General features: G+C 39.7%; 1 protein-coding gene across 3 annotated transcripts in view; it reads right to left on the bottom strand.

The window, feature by feature from the left end:
* Positions 1 to 14,411, bottom strand: part of LYN (LYN proto-oncogene, Src family tyrosine kinase) — a 50,148-nt gene that overhangs the window by 6,677 nt on the left and 29,060 nt on the right. For all 3 annotated transcript variants that reach the window (XM_017727471.1, XM_008644933.2, XM_008644931.2), the window contains exons 9-12: positions 10,534 to 10,716; positions 8,976 to 9,052; positions 1,547 to 1,700; positions 38 to 169 (exon numbers count right to left, since the gene is read on the bottom strand). In XM_017727471.1, the coding sequence (XP_017582960.1) occupies positions 38 to 169; positions 1,547 to 1,700; positions 8,976 to 9,052; positions 10,534 to 10,716 (546 nt within the window). The remainder of the gene's footprint in view (positions 1 to 37; positions 170 to 1,546; positions 1,701 to 8,975; positions 9,053 to 10,533; positions 10,717 to 14,411) is intronic.

Here is a 14,411-nt window from a genome sequence, read left to right as displayed (position 1 = left end):
CAAAGCATAAATAGAGAGTAAAAACACAGGCCCATACCTGGATAAGGAATCTTCCCATATGTGACAATTTCATACAGGAGAATCCCAAATGACCACACATCAGATTTAATAGTGAAAGATCCATAGTTAATTGCCTCTGGTGCTGTCCATTTAATAGGGAATTTTGCACCTAAAAAAGAAAGTAGTCTCAAACAGTCACTTTAATCCATTTCACATTCAGCCATAAGATGCAGAAGCAGTAGCAAAACATACCTTAAAAACTGATATCTTAAATTACTATCTTTCATATCTAACTGATTCCAGAAATTGCCATATAAAAGCAAACTCCTTTCAGTTAAACAAAAACATTCAGGCAGCCTTTGCTGGGAATACTACATTAATTCTTTTGACAATGAGGAGTAATTCAAGCAGAGTGTCTCTAAGCCCATTTTAGCCCGCTCTAACTTTCTGGCACAAAATAGCAGGTGAGCTAGGAAACTTTTCTGATAGCAGAAAACACATCAAAGAAACTTAACATAAAAAATTTATAACCTGAAAAGTTATTTTAATCAATATACAATGTCCAGAGCTAGCTAAACCCCAGAGATACAGGTCTGTATTTCTGAAAACTGCTTAATCAGACCCTTCCCTCTGATCTATGGAATTACTATAACTCAGTGACTGCTGAATAGCTCATCTTCCTTTAATCTCAACTGTACTCCGTTGTTCTCTTTCTTCTTCATAATTTAGTTCTTCCCCTCTTGCCCTACATTGCCACAGTTTCCATCCAGACTCTGTGAAAACCTGAGGTGGTGTCTTTAAAAGGAGAAGGGGAAAACCAGCCAACAAACCACTCTGGAAAGTTACCCTTATGCATGGAAGCATAAATAAAAACTTTTCACTACAGCCAACAGTGCCCTTCTTGAAAGGATCCTTGACAACTTCAGCAAAACACTCATGGCAAACCCCAGACATTCACCTTTCATAGCATGTTTTCCCTCTTGCCAGTCCTGACCCCGTTACCTCCCATCAGTGTGCTGAGCAGGGACATGACCCAGCCTTCCAACGCCTACATTGCTGCTGAACATGCAAATTACTGCTGCAGCTCCTAAAACACCTTCCAAAGGTAGCCAGTTCTGCTAAAGCTTTTCTTGTTACCAGCAACTACACCTGCTAGGATTTCTTCCTTTCCCTAAGTGAAAGGAGGTCCATATGGCACTTAAGGATGTTAAGAGAATATAAGATCACAGTTTCTTGGCCTTTAATTCTGTGAGATGGAAGCTGTGACTGTGCAATTACTTTGTTCAATGTAGAAAATTGTGTGCAGTTAAGTACTCTCGGTTTGTCTTTGTCTTTCAAATTTATTTAAAATAAACTCATCAAAAAGCCTGGGCAGCCCAGAAAGGTTATTGGTTTCCTTTATTTGTTTTAGAAGTTGTTGGCATTGGAATGCTGTCCCTAGGAAGCTGTTAGGGCACTTTCTGTCCTTGGTGACCATATTTTCTGTTAGACAGCCTCACTGCCTCCCAGAGGCTGAAGCTTTAAAGACAAAGCTAAAGATACTCACCTTCCCTTGCTGTGTATTCATTGTCTTCGATGACTCTCGCTAGTCCAAAATCAGCAATTTTGCACATCAGTAAGTCCGAAACCAGAACATTCGCTGCTCTCAAATCTCGATGGATATAATTTTTTCTTTCTATGTATGCCATCCCTTCTGCAATCTGTAACCAAAAGAACAGCTACTTTGATATGTCAATACCATACAGCTCCATTAGCAGGTCTGACCCCTCTTTCTTCAAAGGTATCAGCAAAGCCACATTTATTCATTATTGGTGTCTTTGGAGCATTTTTTAGATGGAAGCTAGGAAAGGGAGGATTGCCATGGAAAACCTATGTGCAGATCCAGTCCTGCAAAACTCTGCTTACAGTAGCAGCTCTGAAAGAATTATTTGGGTGAATAACAGCTGGCAGGATTAGATATGTATGAAAGACATTTCCTGAAACAGAATCTTGAATAAAATGTTCTTAAGATTTCTATTAAAATATCCTCTTTCCTAAATTATTAACCAGTTTATTTTCTAAATACTAAGAAAATAGAAGGAATTAATCACTTAGGATATAGGTGTTCTGATGAAGCAGGTACTGATAAAGTGCAGAGAAAGTTAAAAAAACCCAACAGTTTCCTATTTACCCAGAATAGGCCTGGACAATCAGGAAACAATTACTAAGATAGGGGAAACAACTTTATTCTCCTCTACAACAACATGTACCTGTTCATACATGCGGAGTGTTTGGCAACAGCCAGCACTCAGATAGTATCATAAGTAAATATAATCTGCATTTCAGCAGTCCAAATTGATTTCCAAACCAAATTAAAGAGGATTAATATCCTCAAAATATGCACAGGGGATGATTTTTTTTCCACACTGCCTTTTTTTTTTCCTGAAGAAAAACATTTTTGTTTTCAGGAAAAAAAAAAAAAATTGAAAGAGTAGTTTCTAAACTCATAGTAATAAAACTGAAGTGTAGACTGTACTCTGTCCAAAATTTAAGAGGAGCTAAGAAAAAAGAAAAAGAAACCCCATGCTTGGGAGCCATCAGTTTTTATCTTCCTTGCCAGCGTGTTGACGGCACATTCCCAGCCAGGGGCCATGGTTCCACCTGTGCCACAGGTACCTCTCTGGGATGTCTGCAGGTGGGTGACAGACCCCTCTTGGCCACATGATTTGGGGAACAGCCAAGCCCTCAGATTTGCCAATGGAGGAGCAGTAAAGCAGTGAGGGCGCTTCACCAGTGCCAGTCCCTGGCACCTTCATCACAGGCTCCTTCCTCTCCACCTCAGGAGCAACAAGTGCACAGATCCCTCCCCAGCACCAGAAGTGCTCCTTTCAGCTGTGCAGTAAAGCAGGCAGGAGCAGCTGGCCAAATTTGAAAAGAACATTAACATCACTTCTGCTTATTCGTTTTTTAAAAGTCCCCAAGGGGTACTGCCAGGGCACACACTGCCACCACTTACAACACAAAACTACACAGTCTTTGTTCCTCTTTTTCAGTTTAAGCAATGGAAAAATAGAGCCACTTGCCCTCCCACTTCCTTCCACTGCAAACTTCTTCTTACAGTCAGATATATTCTTTAGAGAACTGTGATATTGCCCTTGTACAATGCAGGGGGGTTCTCACACTAAACCAGGAAGAAACCCTGATGAAGAGAATGAGCAACACCTGCATTTCACATTTTCTAGAAATAAATAAAGCATTTAATAATGAAAGAAGTAACTACTAGTGAATAATTGCCACAGAGAGTTTTTTAGGGACTTACTGACACAACAGAAGAGCAGTATTTAATTTAGAGTCTGCTCTGCCTCTCTCTCCTCCCCATGCCATTACTTGGGTTTGGGGAGGAAGCAGAGATGAAAGGGAAGGTTTTGCTGTAAGATTGATGCTGAGTTTGGACTGGTCAGCATGGCAGAGACACCCAAAATGCAGACAGGTCTGGTAATACCACCAGAAATACATCAAACAGCACAAGCACCTTCTTCCCTGCATAGATTTAACATTTGGGTAAACTGCTGGATAGGGAATGAAGAATCACTTCACAAAAGAAACATTTGTGATAGTAATATTTATTTTCCAAGTCCAACCAAGAAAAGCCACTGAAAGACCTTACTTTCTCTTATTTGTGCTAGATTCACTGAAAAACGCAGAAGATTCCAAAGTAGGAAAAAATTAACAGCAAGGAATTTTGAATGGGAGAAGGAGGGGAAACACAGTGACTAAACAACTGAATTCACACATCTGGTCACACTAAACCTTTGCTTTTAGGAGAAGAAGAAAGAAAAAAATTGAGATTTTTTGATTGAGGGAATGGGTGCCAGAGCCCACGTGATAACTTCTAATGATTATTGTTGGGTTTTCATTGCCAAATGAAATGTTAATGCTAGAGAAATTCATATGAACAAAAGAAAATTAAAGCCTTTTTCCCCTCTCTTTTAATGATCATTGGTACCTGTCAAGACTGTTCAGCTACATGCAACTTCTATTCAGGAGCAGGATGGGAAAGCTAATTTGGGCTTCAGGAACAGGTTTTGTGGCCTTTAAAAGAGAATTCTGCCTACACTGCACAAGCATTACTGCCAAGAAGGAGCAGTTCCCCATCACCTTTAATGAACCACTGACACACTTTCAGAAATACCCAAATTAAATCTTTTTAAAAACAACCCAAACAAATCTCTACATACTAGGAACTATGCACCCAGGGTAGGAATGAAAGGAAAGTGCTCCAGGAGAAATCCATCACTCCACAAGCCAACCTCTGTAAAGCTTCAGCTAAAAGTCACGGTGGGTGTGGGACAGTGGCCTCAGAGCTACTCCCAGCTGCCCATGTGGGCTGCTCGGGCCCACAGCTTGGTGGGATGCTCTTGCCAAACAGGTGAAGCAACCCAAAAATCAGACTGGAATGAGTGCAAAACACTTAGGGTAGACACAAGCATCCTGTTGGTGCATTTTAAGCAGAGGAAATAATGGAGCATACCCTGAGTTCCGCGCTGCCTTAATCTGGTAATTCTCTCACTTCCTAGGGAGAAGCCTCACTACAAACTGTCTGCAGCTTTGAAAGGTTTGAAGTGGAGGTGCTATTGATCTGGACAGGGCTGTTTTGGTCTGGGATCAACCTTTCAATAACTGTACCTTTCAATAATGTCCAGATGCATAATAAAATAAAATTTACTTTTTGATCACAGAATTTTCAAAAAGACACTTCATCTTCACGTGACTCTATGAAGAGGGTGTAGACCCTTTGTATCTGGCCACTGGAAACTGTTGCAAAAGACACATATCTTCAAATGATACATCAGTGTAATAACAATTTTCAGTTCGCAGCAGTGCTTATCCTAAAGGTGAAGTCAGGAAAGGTTGCAAAATCATATTCCTCTTGCCCCAGTCAAGCAGCTATGTAGTCAAAGCAGACTCACAGGGAAAAAAATTATTATAAAAGTAATGTATATAATTATGCACTGGAACGTTAGAGTGTATCATTAAAAATCAAAGAAGCCTGAAAAGGAATATGCAGTGGAAATGTCACAATGCCAAATGAGATTTTAAATTAATTGTAATCTAGGTATGACTTTCTACTATGACTTTAAAAAAGAGGGTAGAGAGGGATTAAAATACTGCATCAAAAATTTCTATTAATTTTATTCTAAGTTTACTATTATTTCAATGGCACTGTAGCCTTAGAAGTCAGAAAGAAGTTTCCAGTCAAGCTGTAGATCACAGAAGAATTAATGAAAGTACCAGCACTGCATGGGGAAGAAGAAAGACTGTTTTTAGGACAAAGCTTTGACCCTTTCGAAAGTTATGAGTTTGTTTAGTAAAAACAGGTATCATTTTCCTAACCACAGCCACTACGCATGTGTGTCCTACATGGAAGAGAACGGATTTGCATAAGAAGCAGGAAGAGTTTGCACACACAAAAGGTTCATTGAATTCGTGTCACGCACTTCCAGCAGATCTCATCAAACAGGAACAATTATGAATTCAAGAAATGTGAAGCAAAGAAATGGAGGCTCTTCTGGTAAATTGTCTCTGGGGCACAACAGAAACCAACTCGAAAAAACCTGAGTTTTCCAGTTGCTTTAGTGCTGAAGGAGGCAGGCTGGTGCTGACTTCTACAGGAGGTGCCACAGCTCTGCTCTGTACTAAAGCAGATAGTATGTGCTTGAAGATATGTTTGCAAAACTCAGCTTCCCTTAAATCATTCTCATTTCAGAGACTTCTAGCATTCATCTCTAATGGATAAAACTGTCTTTGCCAGGGCATATCTAACACTAGATTCCCCCAGCTCCCACTCACATGCACTGGTTGAAACACAAGAGATTCTTCAGCTCTGTCAGAGGGCAGGTTGCTTTCGAAACTGAGCTGGACCACCTTCCTAGCACTACCTTCTTGCCATCTTCTCCACAAACTTAATTTTATAAATCATGACCATTACTACAGAAAGAGACCCATCAAAACCCAGAATTCACAGCTCTAAGTTAAAGTAGGCACCAGATGTAAGCCTAACCCAGTAACAGCTATCTCTGCCAAAAATGGCCATCAGCAGGTGTGTTCACCTAACTAGACAGTGTTTGAAAAACCCTTACTTTTTAAAAGTTGTTTATTTCACCTAGAGGAGCAGTCCTCATTTTGCAAAGTCAGAATGTTTCACCTCTAGCAAACACATATTTTTTGCAAGACTCTTCAAGGCAAAGGCGTAATGAGCTCAGTGAGTGGGGCACTAACCAAGAGCCTGGCAATGCAAACAACAACCCACAGTGCTCTTCACTTGGAAAATCAGCTTCATCTGGGGGTTTCCTATACAAGTACCTGAACCATATTCTTTAGCCAGCTAATAGTCACAGAGACCACATCCTCCTCTCCCTTTCTCCCATTCCCAGTCCCTCCTGTGTCATGTAACATCACAGACGTGTGAAGGCAAAAATAGGTGAATGCTCAGCTACCATTTCTTGGATTTTCAGTACTCCTGAGAAGCTGGGATAGCCTGGCAAACTGCCCTGCCAGAATGGTGTAATCAGAGGGTAATGAAGAGCTCAAGCATGTGTCCCCCAGAAAAAAAAAAAAAAAAAGCCTGATCGTTTTTAAGAACTTCACAAGCTTCCCTCCATGTTATTTTTAACCTCTTCTGAAACATCTCTCCAAATTTCTTTTGCCTTAGCTCTGCAAAGAGGTTAACATCACTTCTGTAAGAATAAATTAGTGTTCCATTTATACAAACCAGAGTCACACCAAAAATACTACACACATTTTGTGTTCTCCTTTATACACAACCTACATTCTGGAAAAGTGTGATCCACAGGTTACCTCAGCAAAGATCTGAAAAGATTTTTGTCCATCTTTTGCCCTGAAGACCCATCAATTAACATTCAGACTGTCAGAGAAGACTGGTGGAACATCTGTGTTGGTTAGAGGAAAATCTCTGGTCTGGAACCACACATGCAGCCTGCAAGTCTATTCCACACAGCCCTGTTATCACACAGTGGCATTAAGGGCTCTTTACAAATGTGCTTAGAAACCCTACAAATTCTTTCCGTAAGAAAAATCCTGGTATCCCTGTTCCAAAGTTTTGTTCCAAGCCAGACTCAGGAATTTCTGTCGATGGTCTACATCTTATGACAAGAGGGACTTCTCCTATCACCTGTGAAGCACAAGGTCCTGGCCTCTGGGGCCAAGTGCAGGAACTGGCTCTGAGAGGTTGCTGTCAGATCAGGGTGACAAATGATGTCCCTTTGAAGTGACCTGACCTTCAAAGCTTTGTGAATGACAATCTCTGGCCCCTGTTATCTTGAAGTGATTTACCCAAGTTGTACACAGAGTTACTCTCTAGTTCATTAACCTTCTTAAGCCTTAAATTTCTAAAAACACAGTATTAATTTAAAATGAACACAACATCCTTAACTCCAATAACAAGGTCTTCTGTGAAACCACGTGTGCTTTTCTCTCCACATCTCAGGTCTCCTTTCATATCACTGCTCACAGATATTCTTTTCTCTCTTGAATTTTACACACCATTTTCAAAGCTACCTTTTATTTTCTTTTCTGTCCACTATTACTCATCTCTTCAGACCGTGACCTGAGATCCAGCAGGTTTTCCACATCTACAAAGCTTTTATTCCACTAAAAATAAATTCTCAAGGACAAATTACCCAAAGAGTTTGGAAAATTTAGAGAGCCTATAGCCACACTAAACCAACAATTACAGCAAAAATAGCTCTTTCATGGAGTCTACATGAAATAAAAATCTATATTTGATACACTGAACATCTGTATAAGGATATGTGATATATAATATACTATAGAATAGAATAGTTCCAGTTGGAAAGGACCTCCAGTGATCATCTAGTCATCTGCTTGACCACTTCAGGCCACTTTAACCAAAAGGTACAGCATGTATTAAGGGCATTGACCAAATGACTCTTAAAATATGATAGGTTTGGGACATTGATCCCCCCTCTAGGAAGGCTGTTCCAGTGTTTGACAATTCTCTTGCTAAAGAAGTACTCCTAACATCTAATCTTATAATTATTTTTACAGCAATAATTACATAAAACATTTACATAATACTGTGAATTTTTGGTATAAATCTCTAATGCTTTATTATATCTTTTACTATTTTCCTATCTTTCCTCATGAGTTATAACAAGTCAACATAATAGGGTACAAGAATCTGCAAACTCTTGTGCATAAAAAACCTACCTCAAAAGGTTGGTTTGAAATAACCTACCAGAAATGCCATAATTACCTACTACTAACATGAAATACAACCTGCAAAAGCAGAATTATTACTCTACTTTTGTTACATGCCTCCCTGGACACCTAATTCTGATAACTGCCCAAGACAGAACACCGGGCTCTGTGACCTTTGATTCAGGCTTTGACACACAAATTGCTCTGGAGTCTCTCTCTTCAGGTTTCATTTAAGACAGAGATAACTTGTATAGTTTGAAACAAACATCCTGGTTCATAAATCATGTACTAGTACCTGAAACACCATTTCATAACAGTTTACCAAAGAACTTGAAATCAAGAAGAGTACACTGAAGCTAAGAGGAGTTTGACCAGTTAACCTAAGAAGTAAAAAACATGACACATTTATTAACACTGAGGGAATCTGCTAAGTGAAAACTCACAAACTTGTCCTTACACTTTCAACTTGTAGCTGCTTAAATTGAAAGCAGCCTTTTCACAAAAGAAGGCAGCTGGGTGCTGCTGCCATCTAAGCAGGTCACCAGCAGTATCTACGAGTTAAGCCTAACCACATATTCCCTTTGAAACCTCTTTTTTCCATTTCCTCCTTTCAAATAACCATATTTAATAAAAATTGATTTGTAAATTACATTTTTTTAATGCAAAAATTCCTTAGGGTAAAATGGCCCAGTACAAGTTTCAGACTCTGAGAGCAATAACCCCCATTAATTCTGAGCGTATTTCTTAAACTTTACCTGAGCAGAGAAGTCGATTAGCTTTGGAAGCAACAATTTACTTCCTTCCTCACTCTTCAGAAAATCCAGCAAACTTCCTGTTAAGATAGAGGAAGATTAAGCCAGTGCAGCTTATTACAAAAATAAAGGTCACGTTATTTCCCCAGTTTTCTGGATCACAAAACTGATGCAGTGAAGCGTTTTGATGTATTTTCAAGTTGACTACAGTAAGACAGTCTCTTTGCATGAGTTAACAACAGGAACACCCAAATCAGAATGTCAGACATTCAAGTTTTGCCATTTTCCAGGCTGTAGGAAACTCCCATCAGACCATCCCTCAGTTCAATAGTGTTGAGTTTGATAAGTAACCTACTCTATGGACCATCAGGAAAGCTGTCAGAAGAATCACCTACATCAATCCTTTCCAAGTGCCTCAACTTTTGTTCATGAAGTTACCAGCAAAATTGCTTGAAAACAGAACAAAACAAGAAAAACTACCACCCAAGATAATCTGAGAAGGAAACTTTGCAGATTTTGTGTAGGAATGCTCTATAAAGTCCTTTTCTAGTAGTGCAGCCATCCTTGCAGGACCGTTCCTCATTCATTTTATTACACACACCTTTATCAATTCAAGGACCGCAATAAGGCAATTCCTGAGGTTTGTTTAAATTGCCTTGCTATGATACCAGAAACACAAGTTAGGCAGGGAGTCCAAAGGAACCAGAGTTATTCTGGGGGTTATCCTCTAATTCAGAAACAATTGAAAATGCTGCATTTAAGAAAATGTAAAAACGGTTTATCTCACAAATGCAGCAATGGATCATAAAATTAAAGCCTCAGCCCATCTTAAGGATAAGTGCTCCTTCCCTTAATATCTGAATATTCAAAAATAACTCTATCATTCCTTTCTTTAAAAAGAAAGGGAACTAGTTTAGGAGAACCAGAAGAGTTCACTAAAATACTGCTTGCAGATTGTTGTGGTTTAACCCCAGCCATCAACCAGGCCCCACGCAGCTGCACACCCACTCCCCACCAGTGGGATCAGGGAGGGAATAGGAACGGTAAGAGGCAGAAAACTCATGGGCTGAGATAAAGACAGATTACTAGGAGAAGGAAAAGCAAAAGCTGTGCACACCAGCAAAGCAAAACAAGGAATTAATTCACTGCTTCCCATGGGCAGGCAGGTGTTCAGCCATACCCAGGAGAGCAGGGCCCCATCATGTGTGATGGTTATTTGGGAAAACAAACACTGTCACTCCAAATGTGCCTCCTTCCTCCTTCTTCCCCCCACTTTACATACTGAACATGATGCCATCTGGTCTGGAATATCCCTTTGGTCAGCTGGGGTCACCTGTCCTGGCTCTGTCTCCTCCCACCCTCCCATGCACCCCCAGCCTCCTCACCAGCGTGGCAGCACGAAAAGCAGAGAAGGCCTTGGCTGCGTGTGAGCCCTGCTCAGCAACAACAAAAACATCTCTGTATTATCATCACTGTGTTCAGCACAAACCCAAAACACACTGGGAAGAAAATTAACTCTACCTCAGCCCAAATCAGCACGCAGATCCAATGTTTTTCTCACCTTTTGCCATGAATTCTGTTATAATATAAATAGGCTCTTCTTTGGTCACTACAGCATAAAGCCTAACAAGCTTATCATGCTGAAGTGTTTTCATGAGGTTGGCTTCCTCCAGGAAGGCTTGCACAGACATTGTTCCAGGCTTCAGAGTCTTCACAGCCACTTTTGTACTGTTATGATAGTAACCTACAAGGAGGGAACATGGTCAGTGCACTTGAAATCACTCTGCACCCCACAGTGTCCCGACTAGCAGGAATTTGTAAAGCAGGTGAGGTTGGATTCCAGGAATAGCTAAGAGCCTGAAAGCAAGTGCCAGATGTAGCACAAATATTTATGCTAGAATTCCATTTTATTTTGCAACTTATACAGCACTGCAGAGAAAAATGATCCATTCCCTATTTTTAGAAATCAGTTATCTAAAAGAAAAATAAAGCAAGCAAATGATCTTACTTCATACCAAGTTTCCTTTCACAAGTAGCCCATAAAATACTTGGTCATGTTTCAATGAATGTCCACTCAAACTGCCTCAGAACAATAGAGCCCAAGGACCGACTGCGAGATTCTGAAGTATCTTAAATCCCATGATTACACTTATTTTATGCATGCCAGTCTCATGCTTATAATCCTTCCTGTAACCCTTAGTGCTGAAATGGAGCATTACGGGAAGGCGCAGACAAATGGTTCTCGTGACCAACAGGGACACGCTGCCAGGACTGCAATCCTGCAATCTTCAGCACAAGATTTAAAATGTGATAACTTCTTATCACACAGCCCATGCCAAGACTAGAGGAGACTGTGGCTGTTGTTCATTTCTCTGTTTATCAAACCTTCTAATGCAACATTCTAACTATATAAAGAGAAACTCAGTAAAGAGAAAAGCAGTGAATGATTTTCAGATTTAATGTTTCCCAAACATTAAATAAATGTTAAAATAGCATTTAAAAATAGAGTAGCAAGCACTGATCCTGAAGTTTATCTTGTGAAGTCATTTAATTTGAAAAATAAAGAAATTAAAGAGAGAGAAAGAGGGATATAAATGCAACTTTTATCCCCCACCATACCCATTGCAACACTGTAGAAATATTTCTCAGAAGAGGTAAAACTTTCATGACTCAATGAAATAGCCTCATTTCCTTATTCCGCAACAATCAGAATCATCACCATGATGGACACACCTCTAAACTGGAATACACCATTTCCTTATGCTATTTATCATCCAGCAAAAGAAATCAGTGGCAAAGCAAGGACCTAGTTTCCATATCTTAAGTGATCGCTCTAACCACTGCATCTTTTTTGAGAAAAGCCACTATGCCAATCACAAAATATTCACCTGCATGATTATTAAATCTATTTTTCCAAACATGGGCAGATCAAAACATAACAAATAAATTTCTTTAAATTACCTAATAGTAAGAAATTACAGCTACAGGTCAAATTTTCTGTTAAAGCTCACGTATACAATTTATATCTGTCAGAACAACAGATATTAAATATACTTCTCTCTGTTTAAGAAGTAGAAAGATTATTTGTATAATTTCTAATATTCTATCCATACCCTAAAACAGAGCATGAGCTTCAGTCTCAATTTGTTGAATTCTCTAGTGAACGTACTAATTAATACAACATTTCTGTGAAGCACTTATGACCAAAACACTTAACATTAACTATGTAACAGTATTTTACATTCCCTAAAGATATCCATCCAACTCGGCACTTTCTTACAGAAAGTTTGCTTTACTACAACACCTCTGTGACACTGAGGTTTTCTGCTGTAAAAAAAGTCTACCCTGACCCTCTGGTGGTAACACACAAAACAAATAGCTGGTGAGAGCAGTAGAGGTAACTGATCTTGATTTCTCTCTGGTTCATTTATTTCATCAGGTATTGGGAGAGATGGGACAGCAAAACAAGGTGGCCAGTAACTCTATGAGCATGCTCTATTTCTAACAGCTCCAGAAGAAAATACACTTCCAAAGCACATATTACTTATATTCTAATTCAGAGATTATTGAATAAGAGAATCCTTTACACCTGAGATGCAAGCAAGATGTGACTCATTAATAAAATACACCATAATGGCTGCATTTGCCTTGTTAACTTTCCTCTTAGCCCTGCTTGAGAATTCTCTTTATGGATTATTAATACCACAGAGCATCATGATTCACATCATATCAGTTCACACCAGGAATAAAAATGCATAAAACATAGACCCTGCTCTTGCAGTGCTGCTCTGGTTCATCACATCACTAAAGTAGCTGCCCAGATGCACTGAACTCCATGGTCTAAAAACCTTTCATACCATGGCAGGAAGTGAGTCTCTTTGCAGTTTTAGCTACTGTTACAAATCAAATGTGAAGCAAGCAATAGTATGAAAGTCTGAGGAGTGTGTGATGATGTCTCACACAATGAGATATGTTCTTCTCTACGTGTTAGAATGGAATTCTCAAAAAAATTTAGTGTTTCAGGTATTTATTTTGGAGTTGATTACTATTATTTTGACAGAGTAGTATCTTGCACAGCAAGGTTGTCCCCAGATACTTTCATGGGCTTAAACAGGCCAAGATGTGATACAAACTTATAATAGAAAATTGAGGTTGAGCCTACTATTTCTGAACAGGACTGAAGAGGGACAACTTTGTGAACAAGCCTGTAGTATGCAGCTTTCTCCTTCCTCTACTTTTGCAGTAGTTCCCTGCAGGGTACACTGGGAACAACTTGTTTGAGCTGTGGAGGTATGACACTTCTAGAAGACAGATAATGGCTGGAGCAGTTACTATTGGAAGAGGTAGTGGGGAAGAGACTGAGGAACAGCAGCTTCTCTGCATCCATTTGCATGTCAGCACTTCACTCCTTCACCTGATGCCATGAAGATTTTTTGCCTGTTCTTTTATACCCCTGTTATACCTTTTTTATAACTTTTGTATTTCTAGTGCTTTTTCTTTACATATTTGGACTTGTTTGTCAAGCTAAGAGACTAAACATTTTAGAAGCTTTGTAACTAGGGATCAGTGTGCCTCAGACCTCAAGGTCCTCTCCAGAACACATTCTATAAATTAAGACAGAACTATCCAGGGGAAGGCTCCTTGGGGAGGGGACTCATTTGAGACTCTCATTGGGGAATCTTGGATAGATATGCTAATTAGTAAAACCTATAATGTTATACCAGATCTTTTAGGGGAGGCATTCATTTGATGCATATGACCTGGACGTGTGCAGCTAAAGATCCTTAAAATAAATACCAAGATAAAATCCCTTTCCCCCTTCTAACTGTGTATGACTCTTGATTTTAAGACCAGGAAAAGGCATCACACCGACTGCAGCCATCCCTCAGCTGCAGAACAGAATAATGCAGCAGTGGCTCCGTTTCTCACTCATCTCCACACAGCCCATTAAATGTGAAGGCAGAAAGCCCAGGCTGCAGCATTCTAACCACTTCCATGGTGCAGTGCATGAAGTGTGAACACAACTCTACCATGCTGTTTCTGTCCATCAGGTCAGCACAACTGATGACCAAATTCACACGTAAACATTAACTCAGTAGCCTCAACCCAGAAAATCTCTATAAAATGTGTAAAATGGCACTTGTATTGATAGACAAAACTGGAAAACCGATACCAACTTTTCCCTGTGTAATAGCAATGCTTCAGAGATGGAGGAGTTTCACTTGACCATTCCATAATAAAGATTCTCTGCACAGGTCATCCAGGAACACAGCCAAGTGCTTGGGGCACATGGAGGCCTGCTTTTTGTTCCTAGGTTTTTCTTAATCCTTCCATAATATAAGTTAATTTCCTCCAAAATGTTCAAGAGGAAGATGTCCACATGGAAGCCCAGAAAGTAGTTCTGGAAATACTAAAAAGAAAATACTATAAAAGACATAC

This window comes from Corvus brachyrhynchos, unplaced genomic scaffold (assembly GCF_000691975.1).
Source record: "Corvus brachyrhynchos isolate BGI_N302 unplaced genomic scaffold, ASM69197v1 scaffold60, whole genome shotgun sequence".
Taxonomy (NCBI): Eukaryota; Metazoa; Chordata; class Aves; order Passeriformes; family Corvidae; genus Corvus; species Corvus brachyrhynchos.
The sequence above is the reverse complement of the archived record's forward strand: the minus strand, read 5'-3'. Positions and strand labels throughout refer to the sequence as shown.